This window comes from Odocoileus virginianus, chromosome 29, assembly GCF_023699985.2.
Source record: "Odocoileus virginianus isolate 20LAN1187 ecotype Illinois chromosome 29, Ovbor_1.2, whole genome shotgun sequence".
Classification (NCBI taxonomy): domain Eukaryota; kingdom Metazoa; phylum Chordata; class Mammalia; order Artiodactyla; family Cervidae; genus Odocoileus; species Odocoileus virginianus.
The window spans coordinates 21,507,692-21,534,936 of record NC_069702.1 but is presented as its reverse complement, the minus strand read 5'-3'; the positions used below and the strand labels follow the sequence as shown (position 1 = coordinate 21,534,936).

Genomic DNA, 27,245 nt, shown 5'->3' with positions numbered 1-27,245 from the left:
ATTGTAAAGTAATTAGCCTCCAACTAATAAAAATAAATGGAAAAAAATAAAAGTCTAAGAAATTGTGGTTAAGTAATATTAATTAAGAATTTTCTATTTATAAATATCTAAAACTACTTTTATCTAACTAATCAAGAATAAGATAATTTTAATATTAGAATAAAATTGCAATCAAACCACTGTCCTCAGAGTTTTATATTAAACATGTTCAAAGGCTAAAGATCAAAACAAATGTTATTTGTCTTCTAGTTAGCTGTAGGGGAAAAGACCACTTAATAAAAGGAGTGTACTTAGCTGATTTAAATCAAAGTGATTGATTTTCATTTAACATTTGTACACTGTTGTTAGCCCAAGATAGAAAATCAATTTCAGAATGACCCAACGGGAGAACAGTCCCATGTAGCTATATATATTTAATGACAAGAACACATTAGTACTTCAATGCTTATAATAGTATTAAATAAAAGAAACTTTTGTGTTTAAATTATTCTGTAGTTGTGACACAAGACAGAAATCTGCCACATATCAAAATGACAATGGAGATAATCCAAGATCACACATTAATATCTTCTCTTTTTGTTTTGAAAGAAGCAGCAAAAAATAGATGTCTTATAGAAAGACAGAAAACTGTCATAAAATTTAAATACACTGCTCTCTTTTTTTTTTTGGATTAAAGACTTTTTTATTTGAAGGATTAGAAAACCTACACAAAATAGCTTCCAGAGTGGGGGTGAAGAGGGGTTCTTATCTTGGCTAACCTGATTCTGGACTTGAATAAGCTGGAATAACATCAATTGTTTTTGTCTCCATCACTTTCTCTGGGCTTCACTCTCTTATCTCTTCTCCCTAAACATTTGGTTCTTGTTTTTACAGGCTGGATTCATCCAACAGACTCCAGTAACACTGACTTGCCATTAAGCCAACTCTGATCTTGTAGCCAGTTCCACTGTCCATAGCCATCTGACTAGTCTCTTTCTTTGGGTTTTTGAAGAAGGGAATCTTAAACATGTGACCCCTGGCACAACTGGTTGGATCCAAGAGAACAGGGTCTTCAGATGTAAATATGGCCTCCAAGTTAGCCTCATTTAGCAGGTGTGTGTTTCTGGTCTAAGTGCCGATAAGAAGAGGGGACCAGGGCTAAAAAACCATGCTCTAAAATTACATTTCCAGTATTTGTGTCAGGCATTCTTCTGGAGACTTGGCCTTCTCTAGCACATTAATTTTTTTTTACACTGCTCTCTTAAATCTGTATCCTCTTTACTTTCTTCCATGTGCAGTTATTATCAATTTATTTAAAGCATAATAGTAGTAAAATATCCACTATGGATCTAGAATCATAGCATTGACATAGTTATTCAAGTGTATTTCAGAATATTGAGATACATATGCCACTTTTAATTCTTGTAGTAACCTGTAATATGGTTATATGCATTAATTATTGATGATATCATGAAAGGTCTAATTACTAAAAATGTATGAATTTAACAGCTTGTAAACAATGAACCAAACATTCTATCAACATAAATTTTTTCATTCCTCAAAGATTATCAAAGCCCACTGTCCGAGGGCCAATGCACAAACTCCTGGGGTTATACTAGTGAGCATGACAGGACAAGTGCCATGTTCATGGGGAGCTGGCGTGGTTGGAATTAAATAAAAATCAAGATTTTGAGAATTCAAAGTTACCTTTGTGATCATTTATTTCTCTTAATACAAATGAGAAAACTGAGGACCAGAGAGATGAGGGAATTCGTGGCAGTTTTCAGGACAATGTCTTCTGACTCCTAACGCAGTGATCTTTCCGATATGCCACCAAGAGCTTTAGGAATTGCTGTAACTCTGCCCTCCTCTCTGGACTTATCTCTCCATCTCCCAGTTTGTTGCTCCAGCCAAGGAAACTACCTGAAATTCCTGGAAATAAAAGTTATTTCATCCCTTGTGCCTTTGAACGTTCTCTTCCTTTGGAGTCCAGAATTGAGGTAGCGGTAGAAGTTGCAGTGTAAGAAGGTGTTGAATTACGTAACTTCTGAGGTCCTTTATGATGCAAAAGTTCCTTATTCCACGCAGCTCATGAAATTTCTGTACAATTTACTGCCACTTCTATATCAGCTTTTATTTACAGATGCATGCAAAGTTATCTTATTTATATATATGTGTGTTGGAGAAGACTCTTGAGAGTCCCTTGGGCTGCAAGGAGATCCAACCAGTCCATCCTAAAGGAGATCAGTCCCGGGTGTTCATTGGAAGGACTGATGCTTAAGTTGAAACTACAGTACTTTGGCCACCTCATGCGAAGAGTTGACTCATTGGAAAAGACCCTGATGCTGGGAGGGGTTGGGGGCAGGAGGAGAAGGGGACGACAGAGGATGAGATGGCTGGATGGCATCACCGACTCGATGGGCATGAGTTTGAGTAAACTCTGGGGGCTGGTGATGGACAGGGAGGCCTGGCGTGCTGTGATTCATGGGGTCACAAAGAGTCGGACACGACTGAGTGACTGAGCAGACTGAATAGGGTAATACATATGAATATATAATATACATATATACATGTAATAGGGTAACATGCATGCCAAAGAATGCTCAAACTACCACACAATTGCACTCATCTCACATGCCAGTAAAGTAATGCGCAAAATTCTCCAAGCCAGGCTTCAACAGTGTGTGAACTGTGAACTTGCAGATTGTCAAGCTGGATTCAGAAAAGGCAGAAGAATCAGAGATCAAATTGCCAACATCCGTTGAACTATCGAAAAAGCAAGAGAGTTCCAGAAGAACATCTACTTCTGCTTTACTGACTATGCCAAAGCCTTTGACTGTGTGGATCACAACAAGCTGGAAAATTCTGAAAGAGATGGGAATACCAGACCACCTGACCTACCTCCTGAGAAATCTGTATGCAGATCAAGAAGCAACAGTTAGAACTGGACATGGAACAACAGACTGTTTCCAAATCAGGAAAAGAGTACATCAAGGCTGTATACTGTCACCCTGCTTATTTAACTTATATGCAGAATACATCATGAGAAACACAGGGCTGGATGAAGCACATGCTGGAGTCAAGATTGCCAGGAGAAACGTCAATAACCTCATATATGCAGATGACACCACCATTATGGCATGAAACAAAGAACTAAAGAACCTCTTGATGAAAGTGAAAAAGGACAGTGAAAAAGTTGACTTAAAACTCAACATTCAGAAAACTAAGATCATGGCATCTGGTCCCATCACTTCATGGCAAATAGTTGGGGAAACAATAGAAAGAGTGACAGACTTTCTTTTTGGGGGCTCCAAAATCACTGCAGATGGTGACTACAGCCATGAAATTAAAAGACACTTGCTCCTTGGAAGAAAAGTTATAACCAACGTAGACAGCATATTAAAAAGCAGAGACATTACTTTGCCAACAAAGGTCCATCTAGTCAAAGCAATGGTTTTTCCAGTAGTCATGTAAGGATGTGAGAGTTGAACTATAAAAAAAGCTGAGTGCCGAAGAATTGATGCTTTTGAACCATGGAGTTGGAGAAGACACTTGAGAGTCCCTTGAACTGCAAGGAGGTCCAACCAGTCCATCCTAAAGGAAATTAGTCTTGAATATTCATTAGGACCAATGCTGAAGCTGAAACACCAATACTTTGGCCACCTGATGTGAAGAACTGACTCATTGGAAAAGACGCTGATGCTGGGAAAGACTGAAAGCGGGAGGAGAAGGGGATGACAGAGGATGAGATGGTTGGATGGCATCACTGACTCAGTGGACATGAGTCTGAGTAAACTCTGGGAGTTGGTGATGGACAGGGAGGCCTGGCATGCTGCAGTCCATGGGGTCGCAAAGAGCTGGACATGACTGAGCGACTGAACTGAACTGACTAAACTGATGCATTCTGAGTACACAGTCTCTCTGTCCTGAGTTTCCACAGTGGATTGACTCCAAGACCCCTCAGGATTCTACAGTCCACTGACGCTCAAGTCCTTCATCTGAAATGGTTCTACCCACTGTTTCTACATCCACAGATTCAACCAATAGTGGACTGAATTTCAACTCTATATGCTAAAAAAAATTACGGATACAGACACAGATACAAAATTGATCATTTTGGCCCAAGAGAATCAGACTCAAAATTGGAAATTTTAAAAAGCACTTCTCTACCTGTATAAAAGCCCTAGTTCACTGAGTTATTGACTGAATAGGAAGAAGAACAAAGAGCAACACTGGACAACGATAGTATGGCATAATGGGCCACTCACTGAACTGGAAATAAATAAAATCTGGGTTTGAATCTAGGCTGTTACTTTTCAGCAATGTAACCTTGGAAAATGCAGTAAATTTCTCTGAGTCTCATGTTCTTCATCTATAAAATGGGAATGAAATGACACCTCATTTTAAGCACTAACAGCTGAACACACCTAACTGAACATATCTAAGACATTTGCCGTAGTTTAGCCGCTAAATCATGTCTGACTCTTTTGTAATCATTGGGACCATAACCAGCTAGGCTCCTCTGTCCGTGGGATTTCCCAGGCAAGAATACTGGAGTGAGTCCCATTTCCTTCTCCAGGGGATCTCCCTGACTCAGGGATCAACCCCTTGTCTCCTGAACTGGCAGGTACTTTACCAGTGAACCACTGAGCCACCAGGGAAGACATAGTAAGTGCTCAGTGATCAGCTGAACTTGAGTCCTAAATCCTTCCCATCAAGAGAGAGTGTTCCCTCTTTCCTGAAACTATGAGTGCCCTCAACAACCGTGATGCCCTGCTGTCGCCCCCATCAGATGCATAACCACCCTCCAATGTACGCCCGCATGCACGTATGAATAAATACATGTATTCATGTACATTTGATCTGCTAGTCTGAGCTTTAATTATCTATCTAAATATTACTAAGAAGCAAGAAAGACCTCTAGACCTCTGACAAATCAGGAAAAATACATGAAGCCATGAAATATCAGATTTTTAGCTAATTAACCTAAGTAGTATTAAAAAAAAAAAAGATGGGATGTCTATTAGAAAAAAAGTGTTATTTTATCCAAAAACCACTGAGTCATTTGACAATCCATCAGGTCTCCTATATTATAATTTTCAAGTGATTCTTTCTGCAACTCATGATGAAAGACTACACATAAATATAAAAGCATTGATACTAGATTATCACACACACAAAAAATTATCTACACTTCTGTCCCAAATTTCATTTGGTCACATTACTAGCCAGCTCCAAAACTTTACTGGCTCTACACTGCCTATAAATTAAAATCTAAACTCTCGATATCTTCAAATTTTTGCACTGTCTCTCCAATAATTAGTGTGCAAAATAGGTACCGAGATAAATACTATTTCATGTTTTATCTTATTTATATTTAAAAGTAATCATAAAAAAGAAAACACTTCTGTAAAGAATAAACATTATATATCTCAAAGCCTAATTTAGGATTTTAAATTCGTGGACAACAATATTCAAGTCACTGGCTATAACCTGCTAACTGCAATTCAGTTCAGAGTCATCAGAAGAAAGATATACATGTAAAAATTAACTTAAGTGCATTATATACTTTCATTATAGACCTTTTCATTTGTCCAAATACATGGAGAATTTGAAATATAATTCTGAAATCATAATTCAGAAGCTTTAAGCCATACCTGCTTTCTGGCGATTTTCCCTGTAAGTACCGCAAGCCTTATTCCATAGCCTCCTTAGCCAAAATACTCACAATTAATACAGTTAGTTGCAATTTCACACTGCAAAGTATCATGGAATAATAAGGGAGATTTAATAGCAAAGTAGGCTAAACCTGACAAACATGAGTATAACAGCCAAGTGGGGAGAAAAAAAAGAATTTTAAAGGAAAGGCTGCTTAGTCATTTCAAGGTTCAATTTGCTTAATTCTAAATGATTAGGGCTGCAATAGAGGAATACGGAACTATATAAACATATAACATGTAGTTTAATATTTAAATAAACACTAATTCTATTGTCTGCAAGTTTTTCAGAAGAATAATCTCTTTCTCATTCATTTCTTTTTCATTCGCTTCTTTTCCCACTTCTGCTCATGATCTTTCCTCCTTCTATTTCAGCCCATAATCTGACATTTCCTCTTCAGTGAAGTATTTTGTATGCTGGTAAACATGAAAGCAATATTATTCAGATTTACTGCTGTTGCTATACCTAGAAATTTTATTTGGATTTATTGTCACTTGTCTATAATTCCTAACTGCCCTACAGTAACTGTCAAAAGGTGAAGGCCTGAATATTAACCCAGGGAAATCTTTGAAAGATGTAAATGAAAATATTTATGTAAGATACACACACACACACATACACACACACACTTCTCTCCCTCCTAAACCTTTTATCTTATAAAAGAGCATCTGATGCCAAAGCATGAACAGTATATTAAGGGCTTAACTTCAGTGTTAATAACTCAGATTTAAAACTCTTGGCAATTAATTAAGATTAATGACAGAAGTCATCCTTTTCTCCCTAATGTAACACTTCCTCCCATCTCTTCAATTCCCCACTCCACTGACCCTTTCATGCTCATTTTAGGCTGTGAAAACCTCAGGTCCTGAAACTCTGATCCTGTTATGTGCTGCCTTTTGTACCTGAGATTAACGAAGTAGACATTAGCAAATTTACAACCAACAGCTCAGACAGCTGCCCTACTTTAAGCAGTTAATGGAAAAGGAACTAATCTAGTTAAGAGCATAGGACTAGTTCATAAATCTGGATTCAGAGAACAGATAAAGCCATCATGCTTCTTCTGGAGAGTAGGGACTGAGTTCAGTTGTCAGCTTTCTGGTCATTTTGTTGAGAAGAGCCAGTGTTTCTATAAACTGGACTAATGAGACTCAGAGCTAGCATAAGCCGCATGTATGCTTACACAGAAGATGACAATGCAAGAGACTGACATCATAATGTATAATTTCACTGGGATAAACATACATCTTACAATAATTCCAGTCATTGAAAATTTCTCTTAGATCAAATATGAAACAAAGAGTAAATCTGTCTAAAAAAAAAAAAACAAGAAGAATGCAACTGCAAGCAAGAAAATAATAAACATATCCCAATAAAGAGAATTAATAAAAATTATAAGCCTTCATCTATTCAGAATTCAACCTAAGGAGAAATAATTGTGTCATGCTCTTATAACGCAGAACATGTTCAACAGATTTAATTATGAATTAAAAATTAATCATCGTCCCCAAATGATAAACCTTAGCTCCAGAGAAATAGCATTTTTATGTATCAGTATCCTCAGTCATACTACTATAAGAGACAATTCATATTTGTCAAATTTAAGAATTGCTCTGATGTCATAATTTTCTCAGCAGCTTAGTTTCAGGGTGGAAACTTGAAGGTAAAATTATTAGTCCTGCTTACAAAAAACCTTTTAAGTTCCACAAAATCAAAATATGGATCTCTCAAGAATCAGTAGAGTTTACTACATAAATTCATCAAGAATTCACCTTAATCAATTACAATAAAGCTAAAAGGGACATTAAATCACATAATTCTGTTCATTGAATCAGTACTTTGTACATATTATAGGGTAATATTGTGATTTTTTGGCATAAGACATCATACTCAGAATAAGTTAAGGTCTTGTCTCTGCTCACTGAATTGTGGGAACCATGAGGTCTGTTCAGCCTCAGCTTAGATGCAGCAGGGGAAGGGTAGCTAGAATAACAGAAATAAAGTTAATATTTATGAAAAACACACATAAGGAATATGCTAATCCACTTAAACACAGAGAATGTGGTAATAATACAACACTTAAGAGGAAAATTCATACACGTCTTCAGAGACAAGGAAGAGGAATTGAGGAAGGAGGCCAGAACTGTCTAAAACGGTGTGTATCGTGATGAGGGCAAAGCAGTGAAAATCCACATGGTCTCCAGAGAAAGCAGGAGGAGAGAACACTTAAGAACAAGGGTTAAACTGTAGGAATCAACCAATGTTAGGTGATAGGAGAAGGGAGAGAAATGAAACTGTTAGGCAAAGATAATTGGAAAGTAATCATTCGTTACTATCGACCTCTAATCTGCATATAGATGTGCTATTTGAATATTCTATTGAAGTATGTTTTACAGATTTACTGTCAATCAAGATAGGATATCATATGATATGATATGATGTATGTGTGTAAGATTGCAAGCCAAAATGTGCTTAATACTGGTCAGGATTATGAAAAATATATATACTATATATTATTCTCAATACACTAACCTGCTTTTGAAGAAGCATTATGGGAATCTAAAGTTTAGAAAATTAGAACAACCTTTTCCCCCCATATTTTCTAAGTGGAAAGAGTTCTCTAGGGTGAGAAATATGAAGTATATATCAGTGAACAAAATTATTTTGAAATGGGAAAGAGTTTGTAAACTATTCCAATTCCATTAAGAAAAAAGAAAAGCATTAGGAGAAAAAAATTCCTTATGTCTTTAAAATTAAAGGAGTTAATTTTTAATCCAAAGTCAGATAAATAAAAATGGTAAACAAGTAAATGGCCATTGGCATTCTTAAACATACTTTTTGCAAAGTCTGAATAGTAAATCATTTTTATTTTTTACCTCAAAGTTTACAACAGTTTCAAATTCCTCATATATTAGAGACTGTGATTTGATTCAGAGTGGAATTAGGGAAGAATATAGGATAATGTGAAGCAATTTTAAAGATGACTTACTTAGATTATAAACATATACTATAAAAATTATAGTGTTTTATAAAAAGAAATGAAAGCTATTTAACCAAAAATGTAAATTATTTCTCCTTAAAAGTATACATTTATACAATGTATTAGTATAAATTCATTTTTAAAAGAAGGGGACAATGAAAGCATCCTACTCAAGCCAATTTTCTTAACTGAGTTAGAAAGTTTTCCTTAAACTGAACTTATAAATGGGGGCCTAGTAGACATAAAGTCACCATCACTAGGCTCTCTGTTAAAGTAATAAACTGTCTACAAAACAATGTACTTTTTTCCTTCATTGGACTATATCATTTGAGCTCTAAATTGAAAGCAATATTTAAGATATACAGAATAATATAAATTTCTGTAAATTATCAGAAATTGCAAGGTGACATTTAAATAAATATAAATTTAATCTATTGTAATTAAAATTACATAAGGGCTACAGAAAAAGTACTTAAAACACAGAAAAAGAAAGGTTAAAATTCTACCTTTGCTGACATTTCTACTCCCAATTGGATGATTTAATTAATGTCCTCCAGATGCTTAACAACAAAACTGTATATGAGCCTAAGAAAATAAAGTACCTGGCCACAGGGGGAGCAGAAGAAGATGGTGGAGGAGTAAGACAGGAGATCGACAGCCTCCCCACAAATACAATAATGTATTTGGCCATGGAACCAATGTTAACAAGGCTAACATTTTTAAAGTATTCTTTTCGTGTGCCAAAGCTCACTGGTGACAAAAAAAAAAAAAAACAGAGACTTATTTTTAAACTCAGTGCATTAATTCAAGAAGAGGATATTTATATTAATTTAATAATTTTTGTCTCATGATTTTCTAAAGGTTGCTGATCAATTCTAACCAAGAAATATCTCTACCTAAACTTGCAAATTAATATATAACATATATATGAGGCCACTAAATACACTTTTGGATCAGAGGGGTAAAAAGCCAATTAAATATCTAAGTTCTACTTATACTTTCGTTGAAAAATTAAAACTTTTTTGGTCATTTAAATGATTAAAATTTGCATATTCTGTTTTTTACTTTGGGGAATCAAATTGAGTCAACACTTTCGCCAGCTTATGTGCATAATTAAGCAACAATTTTATTTAAGTTACAAAATGGTATCAAAAAAGCACTCTATTTTCTGAACTTGCTATTTTCCACTGAAACAGACATTAGTCGAAGACATATACACTGAAAAATATGTTCTGTAGGATTATATATACATATACATTTATATTAAACATTATACACACACATATATATACACACACACGCACACACTCATAAATCAGACTGGAAATTGTAACAATGGCGTGTTCACGACATGAGTTATTCTAGTAAAAATTTGTCTTTCAAATAAGTGTAAACCGAAGATAATTCTTTCTGCTAATTTTTAAGTGGGATATTTAAGGTATTTTAAGGATGCCCTGACATGTAATGACAAGAGGTAATAAGAACTGGGGCTTTCCTGATGGTCCAGTGGTTAAGACTCCATGCTGCCAATACTTGGGCTAAGAGTTCAATCCCTAGTCGGGGAACTAAGATCCTCGCGCATGCCATACAGTACAGCCAAAAGATTAAATAAAGAAATCTGCCTACTAAGGCTGTTTTCTGAAAAAAAAGGGAGAGAAAGATAGTAAGAATGGAAAGATACTGGTGGTAACAAAAAGGATAGAAACATCTACTGGTACTCTTTTCAAGTGCTTTTGCATCATACTTGGCCTAAAGGACCATACAAAATTTCAGATCTTATAGAAACAAAAGGCAAGCAATCACTTAAGAGTTTTTACAAATGATATTTTTCTCTACTCTTTAAGTATAAAAAGGGAAAAGTGAAAGCATTGCAGGCATTTTGTGTTCAGTAGGACTGACTTAATAAGGCTGAAGTACAGTCCCTAAAATCTACGTTTGGTTATATGACACAAAGTGTTTACATGGAATCTAAAAACAAAGTTTAAGAATGCAGTTATTAGCAGCACAGTTCCAAGCACTGAAGACATCTTACACATCAAATCGTCTGAGTGAAGGCTTCAATCTGCTCAGAAACACCCACAAGTGGTTTCTGTCTTGCAAATGTGATGTGGAATTTAAAGGCATCCTGGTACGAAATTGCTGCCTTCCAGATGCCTCTTCAATCTGAAGATGAAGTGGTTTGATAGCACAGAGCGCTGTTTTGTAAGCATGAGAGTTCAGAGTGATCCTTGGGAGGGTAAGAATCCTTGAAAAAGCCGCCACTGAAGAGGTGAGGCCGTGAGTTTGGAGCGCGAGAATTCAGAAGCAGGACTGACAAAGAAAGGACTGAACCTCAATCTAATCTGGACATGGAAGCCAGAGGTCCAGCCCGAATCATCTGCCACTGAGGGTCTCGGGCTTCTCTGGTGCCATCTAAATGAACCTGTGCTACCCATGTTCTCAGACTGGGTTTTGGTGGGAGAGTTTTTCTGTAGATTTTTTTTAAAAATCAGAGGGTTAGCACTGAGTTCTGTTACAATGAACATTTTTTTAAGCAGCTACCATCAATCATTATTAAAAATGAAAATATCTGCACAATTAATGGAAGTCTTCTCCATGTAATATACTTAGCTTAACTGGAAACTCGCTATGTGCCCATATTGCTTATTTCACCACCGACTAATGAAAACTTTGCCAAGTGCTAGCCTTTCTCCTCAGGTCATTGCTCCCTGGATGCCCTCATTCCAAAGGCCACTTTGGATCAGCTCCTTTCCTTTTATCTTCGTGGAGGCCCAACTAGTTCCTCAGGTGAGGCTGCCTAAATATTATTAACCATAACAGTTTATACTACCATAGAATCTTTATTACCTTACCATACCCGGGAGATTTACTTGTCAGACTAATATTTTTACTAATCTGTTGTGCCAATACTGTGTGCGCACAATTATAAGTTTTTGCAATATTCTCAGCGAATTATACAAATCCTTAAGATTTGTTTCTGGCTGAATCTAGATAGTAGAGGAGGAAACTTCCTTAAAAGGGAAAAAAACGCTCCTATTAACATGTTATTCTTACTTTTGATTTTTAATACCCAACTATCTCTATGCAGCCTTTATAAATGAGAAGAAAATTAAAGTCAGTGCAATTTTCTCAATTTTGTCTTACTAAAAATTTAAACACATCTGGCAAGAAAACCTAATTCTCTTTCATCTCCATGTAATAAAAAGCCCTAAGTTTAAAAAACAAAGTGGGCATACTTCACGGGTGTTACTTTCACCAGCATTCTTTTCTGGCCCTGTTTCAATTTCTGTCTGCTTGCTGGTGAACGAGAGGCTGCGGTCTGAAGGTTAACATAACCTCGATGACAGACAAGAAGCTCCTTGGAGATTGACTGGGCTTGTGCAACAGCTCCCTAACCAGGGCTGCGCTTTCTTCTTTGCTGCTTCTCTAACTCTCTTTTCAAATAGAAAAAGGGAAAAAAAGACAGAGAGAGAACGCCTGCTAATGCATCATTTATAAATTACCTTGTTATGGCAAAAACAAAACACCGCTTTGAAAACCAAACAAACGCCTGCTGCAGACCCCAGCCCGTTTGATGGAGGCCCTTCAAAAGAGTCCCCGGCTTCGCGGAGGCTGTTTATGTGGAGACTTCGATCGGTACCTGCTGTCCCCCGTCACTCCCTGGAAACTTGGCGGCAGATGTTGCCGCGTTAAGTTGTCTCTGAAGTGGCTCTCCGTCCTCGTCTCCCCACCGCCACGGAGTCAGACTGCATTAGATCTCTTTATTCGCGCCTAAGGCAAGTTCGGGAGCGCAGCTGTGTCCACCCCCTGCTCCTACCTTTGGTGTTTCAGGCCTGCAGGCAGCGAGAGGGAGACCAAAACGGTCCTGCCGCTCTCAACTACCTCCGCTGACAATCCGGCCGCTCGCTACGGGCCGGGGGAGGCCGCCGCCGCCGCCGCGGCCAACAGATGTCGGCGACAACCTGCGAGCTCACACCTGGACGCGCCGCCCGCACCTCGCGCCCGCGCGCTGAAACATTCATGACTCCGAGGACCCGCGGCCGCCATCAAAGCCCGGCCCCCGGGCCGCCCGCAGCCCCGCCGTCCCGCCGCCTGGCGGGGGCTGGCGGCGCCCACAGGTAGCCGGAGCGCGGGGGCCGAGCCGGAGGTGCCTGGCGCCGCTTTGATACTCGAGGCCTGAACTTCAGTTACTTGATCAAGGGCTTCAGCTCGGCCGCGGATGCTGCCACTGAGCCCGCTGCGGCCTCGGAGCCATGAAAGGAGAGCCATTTGGCTGGAAATTCAGCGTGACGGGCCTTGCCGGGAAATGTGCGTGACTCCGGGTTTGGTTCTACGGGCGCGGATGTGTTTATGAAACTAGACTCTCAAGAGGCAGAGTCTGCAGTAAACAATTTATAAATCCATGACAGGATGGGTTTTCAGGGTGGAAAGCCGCGCTGTTGACTAAGGGGAGGTGGTGTTATTTTGGAACCATCAGCCACAAGCTGAAAACAATGGTGTTTTATTCTCTCTTAGGCAGTTTTGTGGTGTCTTTTTTTACCCCCCAAAGAAAGAGCGTGACTATTACTTTCTTTAAAATTGAGAAATGAGAAAGCGTTCTCATTTGTTTCTTGACAATATACAGCAAAACTGCATCCATGCCCAACGAAATGAAAATGTTTCCAAAAGTCCTCCTAATCTCTGCAATGTACAAATTGCTTTAAACACACACACACACATACACACACACACACCTCTTATACCATTATGCACACATGTCACAAGAAGCATAGTCAAAAGTAAACACACTCAAACCTTTACAAGCACAGAAAAATCACAAAATTATTTGCAAAATTTATTTACCAGTTTGTTGATAAGGTTAAGTTTTTCTTAAAAAGAACTGACCTTGAACAGCTAATAACATATATTCCAATGAACTATTCGATATGCAGAGACAAATCTTTTTAGTGGGAAGCAATATTGATACATATATATATACCTATATATACTATATATATAGTACATACATATTTAAGAAATATTTCATGAGTTGTCCGAGTAGTCAGAGATCTGTATTTTAACTTAATTTTATCAAGTACTGATTGGTTTCAGGGGAGTCAAGTTGAAGATAGAATTTTATCCTTCCTTGTGCTGGCGGAGCCTAGTCATAGGTAAATCTAGCTATCTAAATGTGTCACAAAAAAACCTCCAAGACTAATTTTCTCATTAAGTGATTATGCCCCCGCTTGCCTAGGAAATCCAAAACTAAGAATAGGCAGAAAACTAGAGGACATTGCTACTTGGACATCTTCGTCTTCTAAATTTAAATTTTCCTCTACTCCATGTAATCCTATGAGATAAACCATATCTATATAAACGACGTTGATAAAAACCTTGGAGTTCAGACAGTTTAATTTTTGAGAGCTTACCTAACTAGCCACAATAAATAGAAGGTTACAGTGAGCCATGGTCTTCTTCTCCTGCACAGATAATTACGAAAGCAAAGCATCCCATCTTACCATCATACATAAAAATTTAGCTGTGCCAAATATGTTCTGTATCATTTATTCTCCTCCTACCTCTGGGTCTTCAATTTCTTACTAGGTAAATTAAGTTTCTCAAATGAAAGTTATTCTAAAGCAAAAGAAAAGTACTGGAATTTTTAAAATATTATATGATCTTTTTAAAAAATAAACTCTATCAAATAAAGAGGACCTGGTAGATGATACAAAGGTGACAGAAACTCAGATATTCTTAATAATCTTTATGAAACATGAAAAATGGGGAAATGAGAAATAAAAAGAGGGGAGGGCAAAGATTTCCCAGGCTGTCTAAAGGGAAAAAGTTATATGCTGTAAACTATAGGTCTGACATCAAACCCTAGTCTATAAAAATAATAAATATTATAAAAGATCATAGCAAGAATTAGAAGTAAGAAAAAAGTCATGTCAAAATTACTTGATTTCCAGGACCAAATAATTTTGCATCACTGATTTGGTTGAATGGGGGAATACAGAAATATAATTATACCTTAAATACAGAAAATTAATAAAATTTATTAAATATCCTTGTGAATAAGATGGTAAATTGAGTTAATACTATTGGTGGGCTTCTACCTTTACCATATTCATTTTAATTAACAGTGTGTAGTGTCAATCTGTGTGGAAGGTGCTCATGGAGTACCCCACTGAGGTCTGAACTTGAACTAAGTGACAAAAATTTACAGTTGACAAAATTTTGGAAGCAGCAAAACCATCAAGAATAGGTATTATGAATAAACATTAAATCAGACTGTGTCAGACACACACAGAATCATAATATATATCTGATGGAAAAGCAAATCAATTAACTGAACCAACAATTGATATTTACTAAGTTTAAAGTCCTGCATTTAAACAAAAACAAATTTAAAAATCATAAATCACACATATAGGTGAAGAGTGAAAAAAGTGGTAAACAAAAAACTGGGAAACAATAAAAGTTTACTATCTTTTGCCTATATTTTTTAAATACAAAATCTTTAAAAACTGAAAGTTTTGTGTTAACTGTGTCACTAAAATACATTTGGAAGAAAAAACTGACCTGAACTAACTGGAGCATATTTATGGTCTGTTATTATCCACCTGTAGTAATCAATATTTCTGTAGCAGAATGTCTCAACATTGAGCTCAGGAGATGATGCTTTCCACAGTATATAAACAGATATACGGATTGTATCAGATTCCTAAAATCTGAAAGATTCTGAGTTTTGAAACAACTTAACCTCAAGAGTTAGGATAAAGGTTCCAGGATTATATCAGACTGAAGAACGAGCAAATTCTCAAAAAAACAAAAACAAAGGAAATTTTGGTCAAAATAATGAAAGCATTATTCTGCAATCATGGAAAAATAAATGATGCTTTAACCTGCTGGGGCAACATGTAAACTATTCTAGCACCATAAGAAGAACATTAGATTTACTTGGTATCTAACAAAGTGTTTCGTACATTTTAGACATTAGATAGATATTTGTTTGAATTAATGAAAGAATGATTATAATGCATCATTCAGAAGCACAAATGCATCGATTTATCCAAACTCAAAGATTTTCTATTCCCAATTCATCATTCTGGCTTGAATCCCCAACCTCCAGACTATTTTTTAAGCCACATATCACTGTTCTTGGCTATCTCGGAGATTTTGCTCATGATGCTTCACCTGTGGAAATGCTCATTCCACCTAGCTCCACCTGATGAAACCTAATGCATTTTCAAAGATAGCAGGCCTCTATTTTTTGATGAAACATTCCCAGATTCCTCCAGGAAGAGTTAATGTCTCTTCCTCCATGTACTCAAGAGTCCTTGATGTTTATCTGCATATGGCTTAGATCATGTTCTGGAATAAATTTTATTTTTGTGTGTATCCCAAAGTTTAGATTTCTTAAGGGCAAAGGCCATTATCTGTACCCCTCAATATTACCAGATGCTATTACTTGTGCATATTTATTATCTATAAGTTAGTGAATTAAGTCAAAATTAGTACAAATAAGAAAAGGCCATAAAACTAAATTTTAGTCATGAGAGGAATCACAAAGGAATATAGAAGGTTGCTGACGAGAGTGTTGGAACCACTCTTGTTTTTGCTAGTACATCTTCAGTGCTACCACTATACCCAACACTTAAAATGTTGAAAATTAATGTCTAAGTTGGGGGACAGAAAACTAAGATGATGCGTGAAAACAATTTTAAAACCTATAAAGTGAAAGTCTAGCATATTGAAGAAGAGAGTTGTTATATGTTGTTTGAGAAGCAGAACTCTAGATTATGCATTAATTTAAACAGAGGCACAAACTTCATTAAATACAAGAACTTTGTATTAACCACAGTGGTTTGGTAATGAAAGAGCCTGCTTCACAAACCACCTGATTCTCTCTACCTATGGTCACAGCAAAGGATAAATGATCTGTTGGGAATATTCCAGGAATATTTTCTCAAATTGGTTTTCTAAATGGTTGAACTCAGATGTTTTAAAAATTATCTCCATCTCATAGAAGTAAAATCTTAAGATTTAGATGTTTTGATAGTTTAAACACCATGCTAGAATCATATAACACTAAATAAAGCTTGGCACTGAAAATATTAATCTCATCAATTATTTCATCCTTAAAAGAATAATCTAGCTTTTCCCCAACAGATCCCAGGTACAAACCTCATCTCCTTCCTGAGGTCGCATCAAGGAAACTCGGTCATACTGCCTCCGCAACAAAGCCCAGAGCGCATCCAGCCGACCCTAAAGGGAAACATGAGCTGTCAATCTCTGGGAAATGTACTCAACCTCTGCTTGCTAGATAAATGAGCTAAAATGAAGAAGATAAAGTCTTTTCCTCTACTCTCATTTCTTTCATTAACTAAATGAATAAATAACAAAAACGGCATTTCTTGTTACTGAGAAATGACTCAGTTGTTAGGAGGTGACTTGAATGTCTGCTGTTTGATATAACTTGGTCCTCCTTCAGGGAGACTACGAGGATTACACTTTTGGAATTGCAGTTAAATCCCACAACGTTTGAACAGTCACCTTAATTGGCGTGTACCACTTGGTCTGAGGAGGCTGGTGTGTGGGTTTGGATCGAGGTGGTCTGGGTCTGACGGGTTCCTCTGGTTCTTCAGGAAGGGTTACCACAGCATTTTTGGCTTTCTCTAGCCTTGCACCTTCTTCTGTAGATCCTTTATCACCCCAACGAACCTTTAAAACAAAGGGAAATACTGCTATCAGACATACAGTGGCCCAGGAGAACAGACTCTTGTTCAATTGGTTCTTGGCTCAACACCTCAGAGTCAAAAGATGAGTAGGTAACCTAACTCCAAATTCCTCTTCTTCTGAGATTTAACAGGTTTTTCACTACTCCTTATGTATTTAATATCAAGATCCTAGAAATAAAGACCCTTTATAAAAATTTGGCATCAACTAAATTTGATACAACCATTTCTCCATTATTTCAAATAAGGAGTTAATTTGTATTTTACAACAGAAATGTGTAATTATATTCTTTCGGTATGTTCTCCTTCTAGCTAAACACACACCCCTATATACTGATGACAATGGTTGAAATAGATGGTAATCATGATGATAATTAGCATTTATTGAATAATTATCATGTGCCAAGCTGCATTTAATCCATACAAAAAATGCTATGAGGTAGATACTGTGTTTTTTGCTTCCCATGGAGGAAACAAAGATATACAAGGTTAAGTGATGAGCCCAAAGCCACACAGTAAGTAGCAAGACAGGGCTTTGAACATGTTAGTCTGAAGTGGACAAGATGTTTCAACTAGGTTCGAATTTTACAAATATATTTTATACAAGGAGTTAATTTTTCCTTCCAAAGTTTCCATCAAGTTTGAGTAAGGACAAAGGTATGATTAAACTTTTGCCTTTGGAAGTAAAAATAATTATATGTGTTTTATCTTCACTTTGTAAAGCAGCTCTCAGTCTTCAGTTCCTCTGCTCATATGCATATGGTTATTTGACATATATATACATTTTTCATTAAGGAAGACAAATCTGAAAAGACTCTGAAGAGAAGAATTCAGAGACATCAGAGATTTCCACAAATTTGGGGGAATTCCTTTCTCTGAAAACCCTGGACACTGAAAAAAACTGCACGGTCAAATGATGTTTTCTTTATTTTTCTGTGAAAATTGGCTAAATCTGAGCCAAATTTTTTTCAAGTGTGGGCATGTGAAGAGGATGCAGCCCCTGGAGAAAGGTTTTGTTCATCCAAGAGCAGCAGAGAAGTCTAAAAAGCAAGGATGTTACCAAAGAAGACAAAAATAAGTGAAGCTCTAAAAAGAAAAGGAAGGCCTGTCCTGGGCACGCAGTGTGTCACCAGTGTTAAGTAATTTCTACAAAGAAAAAATGATTAATAAGCTTTTTAAAAGCATTTTAATGACCTGAATTAGCGGACAGGAATACAGATGATTACTGTTCATAGAAAGATCTATTCATAGCTTTTTGATAAGGCTTACTTAGATGTTTTTACCTTTTTTTAACTACAATTTTAGAATAGGTTTTCAATTTCAAGTGGACCCTGTTGAGTCATTAAAATGTATCTGTATCTTTCAGTGTGATCAGTGGTACTAGAATGTTCTTTATGAGGTTGTTAAAACTGTTTTAAACACCATTAAACCTTTAGAGCTAGATAGTTGGCTTTCTTTCCAGAGAAATGACCTTCTCTTTCAAATCAGTGTCTTCACCTAGAGTAATTAAAACTTTAAAAATCTTTAGATATATCTAAATTGAACTAAAAAATCCTAAAACCAGGACCCGTCTCCTGCAGTTGTAAAGTCTCTATTCTAAGGGGGGAAAAAAGAGATACAGTCAAATAATATCATAACTCAGAGAAGTAATTCGGAGTAGAAGTATCAGTAGGTAAAATTTAGGACCATTCAGAAGTTACAGATTTTTAACTCAGATTTTAACTAGTGCAGCATTCACAGTTGGTATCACAGAGGTAATGGTAACTGTATCCTTCCTCTAAGTAACACTGGCACCATTCTCAGATAAAGAACACGAAGACAGCTGAACAGGAGTTCTCGCCCAATATGGCATTTCTAAGGACTCAACTACTAAACAACTAAATGTATGATACTAGGCTGGTGGAAAAGTCCATTTTACAACTTCTTATGGGAAAAACTGAATGAACGTTTTGGCCAACCCAATATATAGTTGTTGTTGCTATTGTTTAGTCACTAAATTGCATCCAATTCTTTTGCGACCCATGGACTGTAGCCTGCCAAGCTCCTCTGTCCATGGGATTTTCCAGGCAAGAATACTGGAGTGGCTTGCTGTTTCCTTCTCCAGGGAATCTTCCCGAGCCAGGGATTGAACCCATGTCTCCTGCACTGGCAGGCAGATTCTTTACCTCTGAGCCACCAGGGAAGCCCCCATTATAGTTGCTGAGGTCTAAAATAAATGCATTACATAAATCCATTATTCTTAGCTCATCATAGCTGTTTCATCATTATCACCATCACCACAAACAACAGCACGATCAATTCTCATTCAGCTTCAAATTCTAAAGCTAGGAAACACTATATAGAGTTTTCCTTAAACTCTTAAAAACAATTAAATATATTACACACTTATATGTATAAATTTTAATATTTTAGTTTGACCACATTGAGATAGCCAAAAAGGATAAGAGAATAACAAGAACAGGTTGCTAAAGGCAGCCTTGACAAAACTGATATATCTGACTTTTGACTATTTTTAAAAAAGTGCAAGTTTGATAGCTACGTGTTTCCAATTCTATTTGGTTTTCATGATAAACAATGAAATTCCATAATTTCTGAGCATATTCAGAGGTTGTATCATAAAGGAGCAATTTCAGAACTGAGAAAAGAAACAAAAACAGTTTCCTGCTGCACTGCCAGAAACACACATGTGAAGTCATCAGGTACCGTGGATCAGTTGTTCTAACAGCTGTTATTAACATCAGTTCAGCTCCAGCTTTCTGCAAATTGCCATTACCACAGTGTTTAAATATTTAATGTAAAGGAGAAGGAAGAAAGACTTTCTACTAAAATTCCTATACTGGCTTAAAATAACATTTAGTTACAAAGATTTATTTTTTAATTCAGATGTACCATGATTTCTATAATTCCATTTACTTTCCCTTTAAGGTATTTATTTTTTAAGGAAAATACTTTCCAGATCTCAATAGGCATGATTTTAAAACAAGGTATGTTTTCTATTTTTCCTCTCCAAGTTTAAATAAATTCATGCTTAAAAAAGTCTAATGGTGCTAAATTCTCAGTATATTTTTATTGTGTATTTTTACATATTGTGTTTCCCCTTTGTGATGCCCATATTTACTTGCTCATTTTTTCCATCATCCCATCCTTAGTTCCACCTCACTGATAGACTAGTCCATAAAATATAGCCAAAATTATCTATGGTTAGGGAACTTCCCCGGTGGTCCACTGGTTAAGACTTTGCCTTCCAATGCAGGGGGAGTGGATTTGATCCCTGGTCCGGGAAGTTAAGATCCCACATGCCTCACAGCCAAAAAAACCAAAACATAAAATAGAAACAAACAATATTGTTTCAAAAAACCAAAATGTAAAACAAATTGAACAAATTGAATAAAGACTTTAAAAATGGTCCACATTAAAGAAAAAACTTTAGAAAAATTATCTGTGACTAAAATGGACTCTGATTTATTAATAGTAAATGAGTCCTCATAAATTTTCTTCAGCTAAAAAGGAAGGGCAATGTAATTTCATATCAATTAAGTCAAAACTAAAACACAAATAAATAAATTTCAATTCAACTAAATTTTAAATAAAAGAGTCAATAACTCTTAAAACTTGAAATGCGAGTTACTCAAGGACGTTCATGGCCCATGGCTTTCCTGACCATATTCCAATAATACGCCTTTTAACTTGGAGCCCGTTCAGGAGCTCATGCATATGCTTTTCTTTTCTGTAGAAAGAGACTCCTAATCTCTGGAATACTAGAATATTGGAGAAACAAAAATCTGCCACAATTCCTCATGTTTTCAATAAGAACAAATATACCAGGTGGCTCAGATGGCGAAGGACCACCTGCAATGCAGGAGACCTGGATTTCATCGCTGGGTTGAGAAGATCCCCTGGAGAAGGGAGTGGCTACCGACTTCAGTGCTCTTGCCTGGAGAATCCCATAGACAGAGCTTCCCGGCGGGCTACAGCCCACAGGGTCGCAAAGAGCTGGACACGACTGAGCAACGGAGCACACACGCAATGTATTTGATCCCCACTGTCACGTGGTATTTTATATGTGTGGATTTCACAATGGAATGAGGCTTATTATTCTGATATAAATTAGTACATGCTCACTGACAAATAGGTCATGAACAAGCAGGGAAATACATAACACAAACTGAAAATCACTCCATTCAAAGAAAACTACTAACACGTTGTGCCCATTCCTGTCTAACCGTTTTCCCCCCGCATACATCTTCTTATATACATGCTGTGCCAGGATCTGTGTTTAATAATAAAGTCATGATATCAATGACAAAATCCCTCCAACTGCTCCCTTGGATGGGAGGCTGGCTTATCTCTGCCACGTTAAGGGGTCAGTGCTGACAGGGCTTGCTTATTATTAATTATTCCATCACATTGAAAAATATGTCTGTGGTGATAAGAAGACCTCATTTGATGGTTAAGATATAATATTTAAGTTTTATTTTAATCCACACTTTTTGCCAGTCTAAAAATTTAATACATTCTATAAATGATATTTAATATTAATTATGATTATTCATAAGTGGCAACTAAAACCTATTTTTTAAAAGCCTTAAAGGCACTTCCTCTACATTTGTGATAGGGTCATATCCACTCTACTGAATATTTTAACATTTTTTCCTCCCCAAACAGTACTTAACTACTGACTCTTCAAAGACAAGCATTGTTGCAACTTTAAGTAGTTGGCTTCTTCAAAGCTGATGTTCTCTGTCATCATTTTTTCCAAAACAGTGAGGAAAATCCCTAATTTTGTTTTGCCCTTTAGAATTCATGAGTCTTATCAATGCAATCCATTGGCTAATGAAGTCAGTTCTTGCACAGTTTTGAAATGGCTAGAATTATTCCATGGAAAAAAACTGCCCAAAAAAATACCACATGTTAAGAAATACTGGATGGTATTAGGAAATTGAGCTGTGAAAAGTAGTTTCCATGGCTTAACAGTTCTAAAAATATATATTCCAGATTAGCAGGTTCTATTTTTTTTTAAGATATACCAACCTCCATTCTTTTAATTCCTCCAACACCTCGACCACCATAATAGGAAGCATCCACAGTTGGCCATTTCTTGGTAGGCAGAGGTTCTTCTTCCTCCTATGCAGATACAAGTTTTTAAAAATGTGTTTAATTAATTTCTTAAACTGTTACTTAAGTCAGAACTGGCTCACATTTAGATATTTTTCTGAATAATACCACTGGTATGGAAGAAATACAGTAAAAATTACACATAGCACATGTGTATGTACTTCTGCTTACGTGTATAAATTTCAAGTGAAGTTCTACAGAATATAAGGGCTCCTTTCATTCCACAATTCATGGAATCTACCTTATTTTGCTAGGCTACCAGAAGTTGCTCCTTAACTATGAACTTCATTTGTTTTTTCCAGATTTATTCATCATTTCATATGTAAAAAGATAAAACATTAAAATTAGGACCACATTTGAATGATCATTTAAAGTCTCAACATATGTGTAAATTTGAACCCTGTAAAATTGGTACTAAAAAGGTAGTTGAGAAGCTTTGAAAATGCACAATGCCATGTTTCTTCTTGCTAACATAATATTACTAGTATATGCCACATACTAGTAATATAATATTTAATATATACTATATTAATGGTATAGTAATACAGCATATAGCAGTAATATAAAAGTAATAATAATTTTGAAGAAAGTAATAATATCTTTAAACTGCAAGCCTGGATCTTCCAACTTTTTGTAAATAAGGTCAGTAACAGCATATTATTCATATATTGGTATAAAAGTAAATTAAATCTCTATGTACTATTGCTCCTGACGGCCAGTCTATGTTTATCAATGTATGAAGGTCCCATCTTCTAACATGTAAAAGAAACCACAGGTTTGAAAAATAACAAGTAACTTTCATAAACTCAAAATTCAGTATATCAGAGTTACCTAACAACAACAACATAATTGATTAGATCTGGGCATAATATCTAAATACAAAAAAAAAAAAAATACCCACATCACTTATTAAGCACTCATTTACCTCTTTTGGTGCAGAAGGTGGTGGTGGAGGAGGATCCTTGATAACCTGTACCAAAAAAAAAAATTAAATGTAGGAACTTCAGTGGCATCGAGAGGAGACAATAAGAATGTACAAAAATAATTAGATTAGTAAAATACTGTGGTGGTGCCAAAGATGTCCCTGATCAACTTAGCTTCTCAATACTTATGCCCCTATTGCCCTTTTAAACTAGGTTTTGTTAATTAGCTTTTGAGTAACTAGCAACTACTAGTAGTTTTTTTTAACTAACTAGCTAACCAACCAGCACATTCACTCACTTTATCTTTATGATGTAGATACATTATAGCTACATTTTTCAGGCAAATAACAAGAAAACTGTCAAATATCTTGTACTAGGTGTTTCTTCTAATGTTAAAATGCAAACATTTTTCACTAGATTACAGCTTGTTCCCTCAAATGGAGAGGGTATTTACTAGCAAACTCTTCCTGCTGTGACTCACTGATTCTTTTCAAATTGACATATAAAAATCAGCTTGCATTGGATGAGATAAGGGAAATGAACATACTCTCTTTCCCCACCTTTTTTTTTCTAGAAACAAATCAACCTTTGAGCTAAGATTCCTTTCCTGTGAATCATTACTCAGTAGATTATTTCATCAAGTCTGATATGATTAATTCTTTATGTGAGAGGAATATAAACTGAAATCTGATTTAAATGATCTTCACTGGTATTGGGGTATCTGGACTTTCATACCATCCTGGTAGAAAATGACTGACCAAGTGCCAATGGCTTCTGATAATTCGGGTACACATCCAAGTCTGTATACTAAGAAGGAAAACTTTGAAACTATAACTGCTTCTCTTCATTTAAGGTCAAATGTTTCAATTCTGTTATTAGATGCTTAAAATTTTAAAGGAGTAGCTTTGAAAATTAATATCATCAAAGAATTCTTTTAGTGTACCAGTATCTTCCTATTATCATGAATATGTTTTTATTTGTTTTTTAAACGTTTTATTTTGTATTGGGGTATAGCCAGTTAACAAACAATGTTATCATAGTTTCAGGCGAACAGTGAAGGGACTCAATCATGTATATACATGTATCCATTTTCCCCCAAACTCTTCTCCCATCCAGGCTGCCACATAACATTGAGGAGAGGTCCATGTGCTGTACAGTAGGTCCTTGTTGGTTATCCAATTTAAATATAGCAGTGCTTACATGGTCCATCTCAAACTCCCTAACTATCCCTGAATGTGCTTTTTACAGACTGCTTATAGTTTAAAGATATATACCAAATCACTTCCAGGTTAATGATATAATTCTGATATTCTCACCAAAATAATTAGAGGTGGGAAGTGAATAGGGTTACAGATGAAATAAGATTAGCCATAATTAAGAATCATTCAAAGTGTGTGAAGACATGGAGGATTCATTATTTTACTCTTTCTCTTTGCATAGGTTTGAAATTTTCCATAATGAAAGGTTTTTTAAAAATATTTAGAGAACTGACTCATAATCTTTTTTATGTATATTACTTTCATCATTCTAATTTTGGTTTAGATCTAAATCTCAGGAAGAAAAAAAAACAGGCAGTAACCACAATCACATGGATATAACTGGACAGTAATTTAATCTGATTGAATCTCTAATTCATCATAGCATTTGAATGCTACAAGAAATGCTGTTGTTTTTACTTAACCCTTTTATTATCCAAGTTTATTTTATCAATAAACATAAAATTCCAGTTCTTTTTGGTAATAACAAAGGATAGAAATCTGTGGATTTTGAGATTTAGCCCAGAAATAAATGCCAAGAGAGGATAAAGATTTAAAATAATACTGTAGTAAAATTAGACAAAGGTTATCATGCTACAGGTGCATTTCCTTTATAAAAAGGAAGCACTCCACTTATTTGCAGGGCAGGAATGGCGATGCAAATGTAGAGAATGGATACGTGGACAAGGTGAGGGGAAAGGAGAGAGTGGGATGAACAGAGAGTGGCACTGGCGTATATAACTAGCTTGTGGAAAATAGACAGCTAGTGGGAAACCGCACAGGGAGCTAAGCCCATTGCTCTGTGATAACCTGGGGTGGGTGGGAGGGGAGTGGAGGGTGGACGGGAAGCTCTAGAGAAAGGGGGTGTATGTGTACAAACAGCGGACTCACTTTGTTGTAGAGAAGAAACTAGCACAACACTGTCAAGCACTTATACTTCAATAATCAAATTAAAAAATAAAATAACAGTAATCTAGAAAATAAATGAAAAAAAGTATGGCAAATCAAAAAAAAGAAGCACGCAGGTCATTATCAACGTGCATGTCCAAAATAAGTGAAAAGCAGATCAGTCAATATTTCACAGTCAACAGAGTCAAAACCAACCTAATTACCTTCATTTAAAAGCCAATTCTTCTTCCTGTCTTCCCTATTTCTTTCAGGTAAACCATTTTCTTGAAAATTGCGGCCTTAAAATTTTCTCATAATCTATACTTTATTCTCACCTCTGAATGACTTCACCAAATCATGTACCATGGCCAACAGACTTTTTGAAATATTCCAGTCTCTGCAGTGTGTATGTAATGTATGCATCTGTCTCTTTCTCCCCACATTCCTATCTTTTCTTCTTTCCCCACCATGAATTCCCCAGTCTTCTCAAAGTAGTTCAGATTTCCTTAATATGCACGGATGCCTGTTTGTTCTCCCCTAGCACTGATCACAACTGATAATTTTATCCAATTCCAAAACACTGTACCTTCTGTGAGGATGAATTTTATGCCTGCTTTGTTCCTGGTTATATTCCCAGAACTTAGCAAAGTGTCTAGCAGAAAAGAAGAGAAGAAAGAAAGTTAGAAAGAGAGAAAAAGGAGTAAGGCAGGAAAAAGAAAAGAAGATGGAAGAGAGAAGGAGGAATGAAGAAGGGAAGAAAGGAAGGAAGGAAGGAGGAAAGGGAGGGAGGGAAGGAGAGATGAGAGGAGGAAGGAAGGAGAGAGGAAAAGGAAGGAAGCGAGGGGAAAGGAAGGAGGGAGGGCAGGAGGAGAGGAAGATGACAGGAAGAAGCAAGGATTCTTTACATTCCATTCCCATTCAGTTCAGTTCAGTTCAGTTCAGTCACTCAGTCGTGCCCAGCTCTTTGCAACATCATGGACTGCAGCACGCCAGGCTTCCCTGTCCATCACCAACTCTCACAGCCTACTCAAACTCATGTCCACTGAGTCGGTGATGCCATTCAACCATCTCATCCTCTGTCGTCCCCTTCTCCTCCAGCCTTCAAGCTTTCCCAGCATCATCAGGGTCTTTTCCAATGAGTCAGTTCTTCGCATCAAGTGGCCAAAGTATTGGAGCTTCAGCTTCAGCATCAGTCCTTGCAATGAATATTCAGGACTGATTTCCTTTAGGATGGTCTGGTTGGATCTCCTTGCAGTCCAAGGGACTCTCAAGAGTCTTCTCCAGCACCAGAGTTCAAAAGTATTAATTCTTCAGTGCTCAGCTTTCTTTATAATCCAACTCTCACATCCATTCCCATTATCACTACCTAAAATCATGAACTTGAGAGTCTTTGGACCTTAAAAATATCTAGTACAATATTTTTCAACTTCCCCAATGCATCCAACCAGAACCACATTATTCTGAAAAATCCCCACCTAGTTATCATCCAACTATGTCTGAATTCCTGCAATAAAGAGAAATTCACTACTTCACTAAGCAATTCACTCCACTGGCAAGGAACCCACATCATTTGAAAAATTTTCCCCTAAATGAAGCCAAAGCCTCCCTCTTCATAGTTTCCACTTTTTAGTACTGATCCTACAGTGTGAAATGTATACACACACACAGACAA

The 27,245-nt window shown here is 36.5% G+C and overlaps 1 protein-coding gene across 1 annotated transcript in view; it reads right to left on the bottom strand.

Moving 5' to 3' along the window:
• The window catches only part of ANTXR2 (ANTXR cell adhesion molecule 2), a 168,229-nt gene that overhangs the window by 52,404 nt on the left and 88,580 nt on the right, over positions 1-27,245 (bottom strand). Inside the window, exons 13-16 of the mRNA XM_020904317.2 lie at positions 23,432-23,476; positions 22,423-22,515; positions 17,210-17,377; positions 16,841-16,921 (exon numbers count right to left, since the gene is read on the bottom strand). Of these exons, the coding sequence (XP_020759976.2) occupies positions 16,841-16,921; positions 17,210-17,377; positions 22,423-22,515; positions 23,432-23,476 (387 nt within the window). The remainder of the gene's footprint in view (positions 1-16,840; positions 16,922-17,209; positions 17,378-22,422; positions 22,516-23,431; positions 23,477-27,245) is intronic.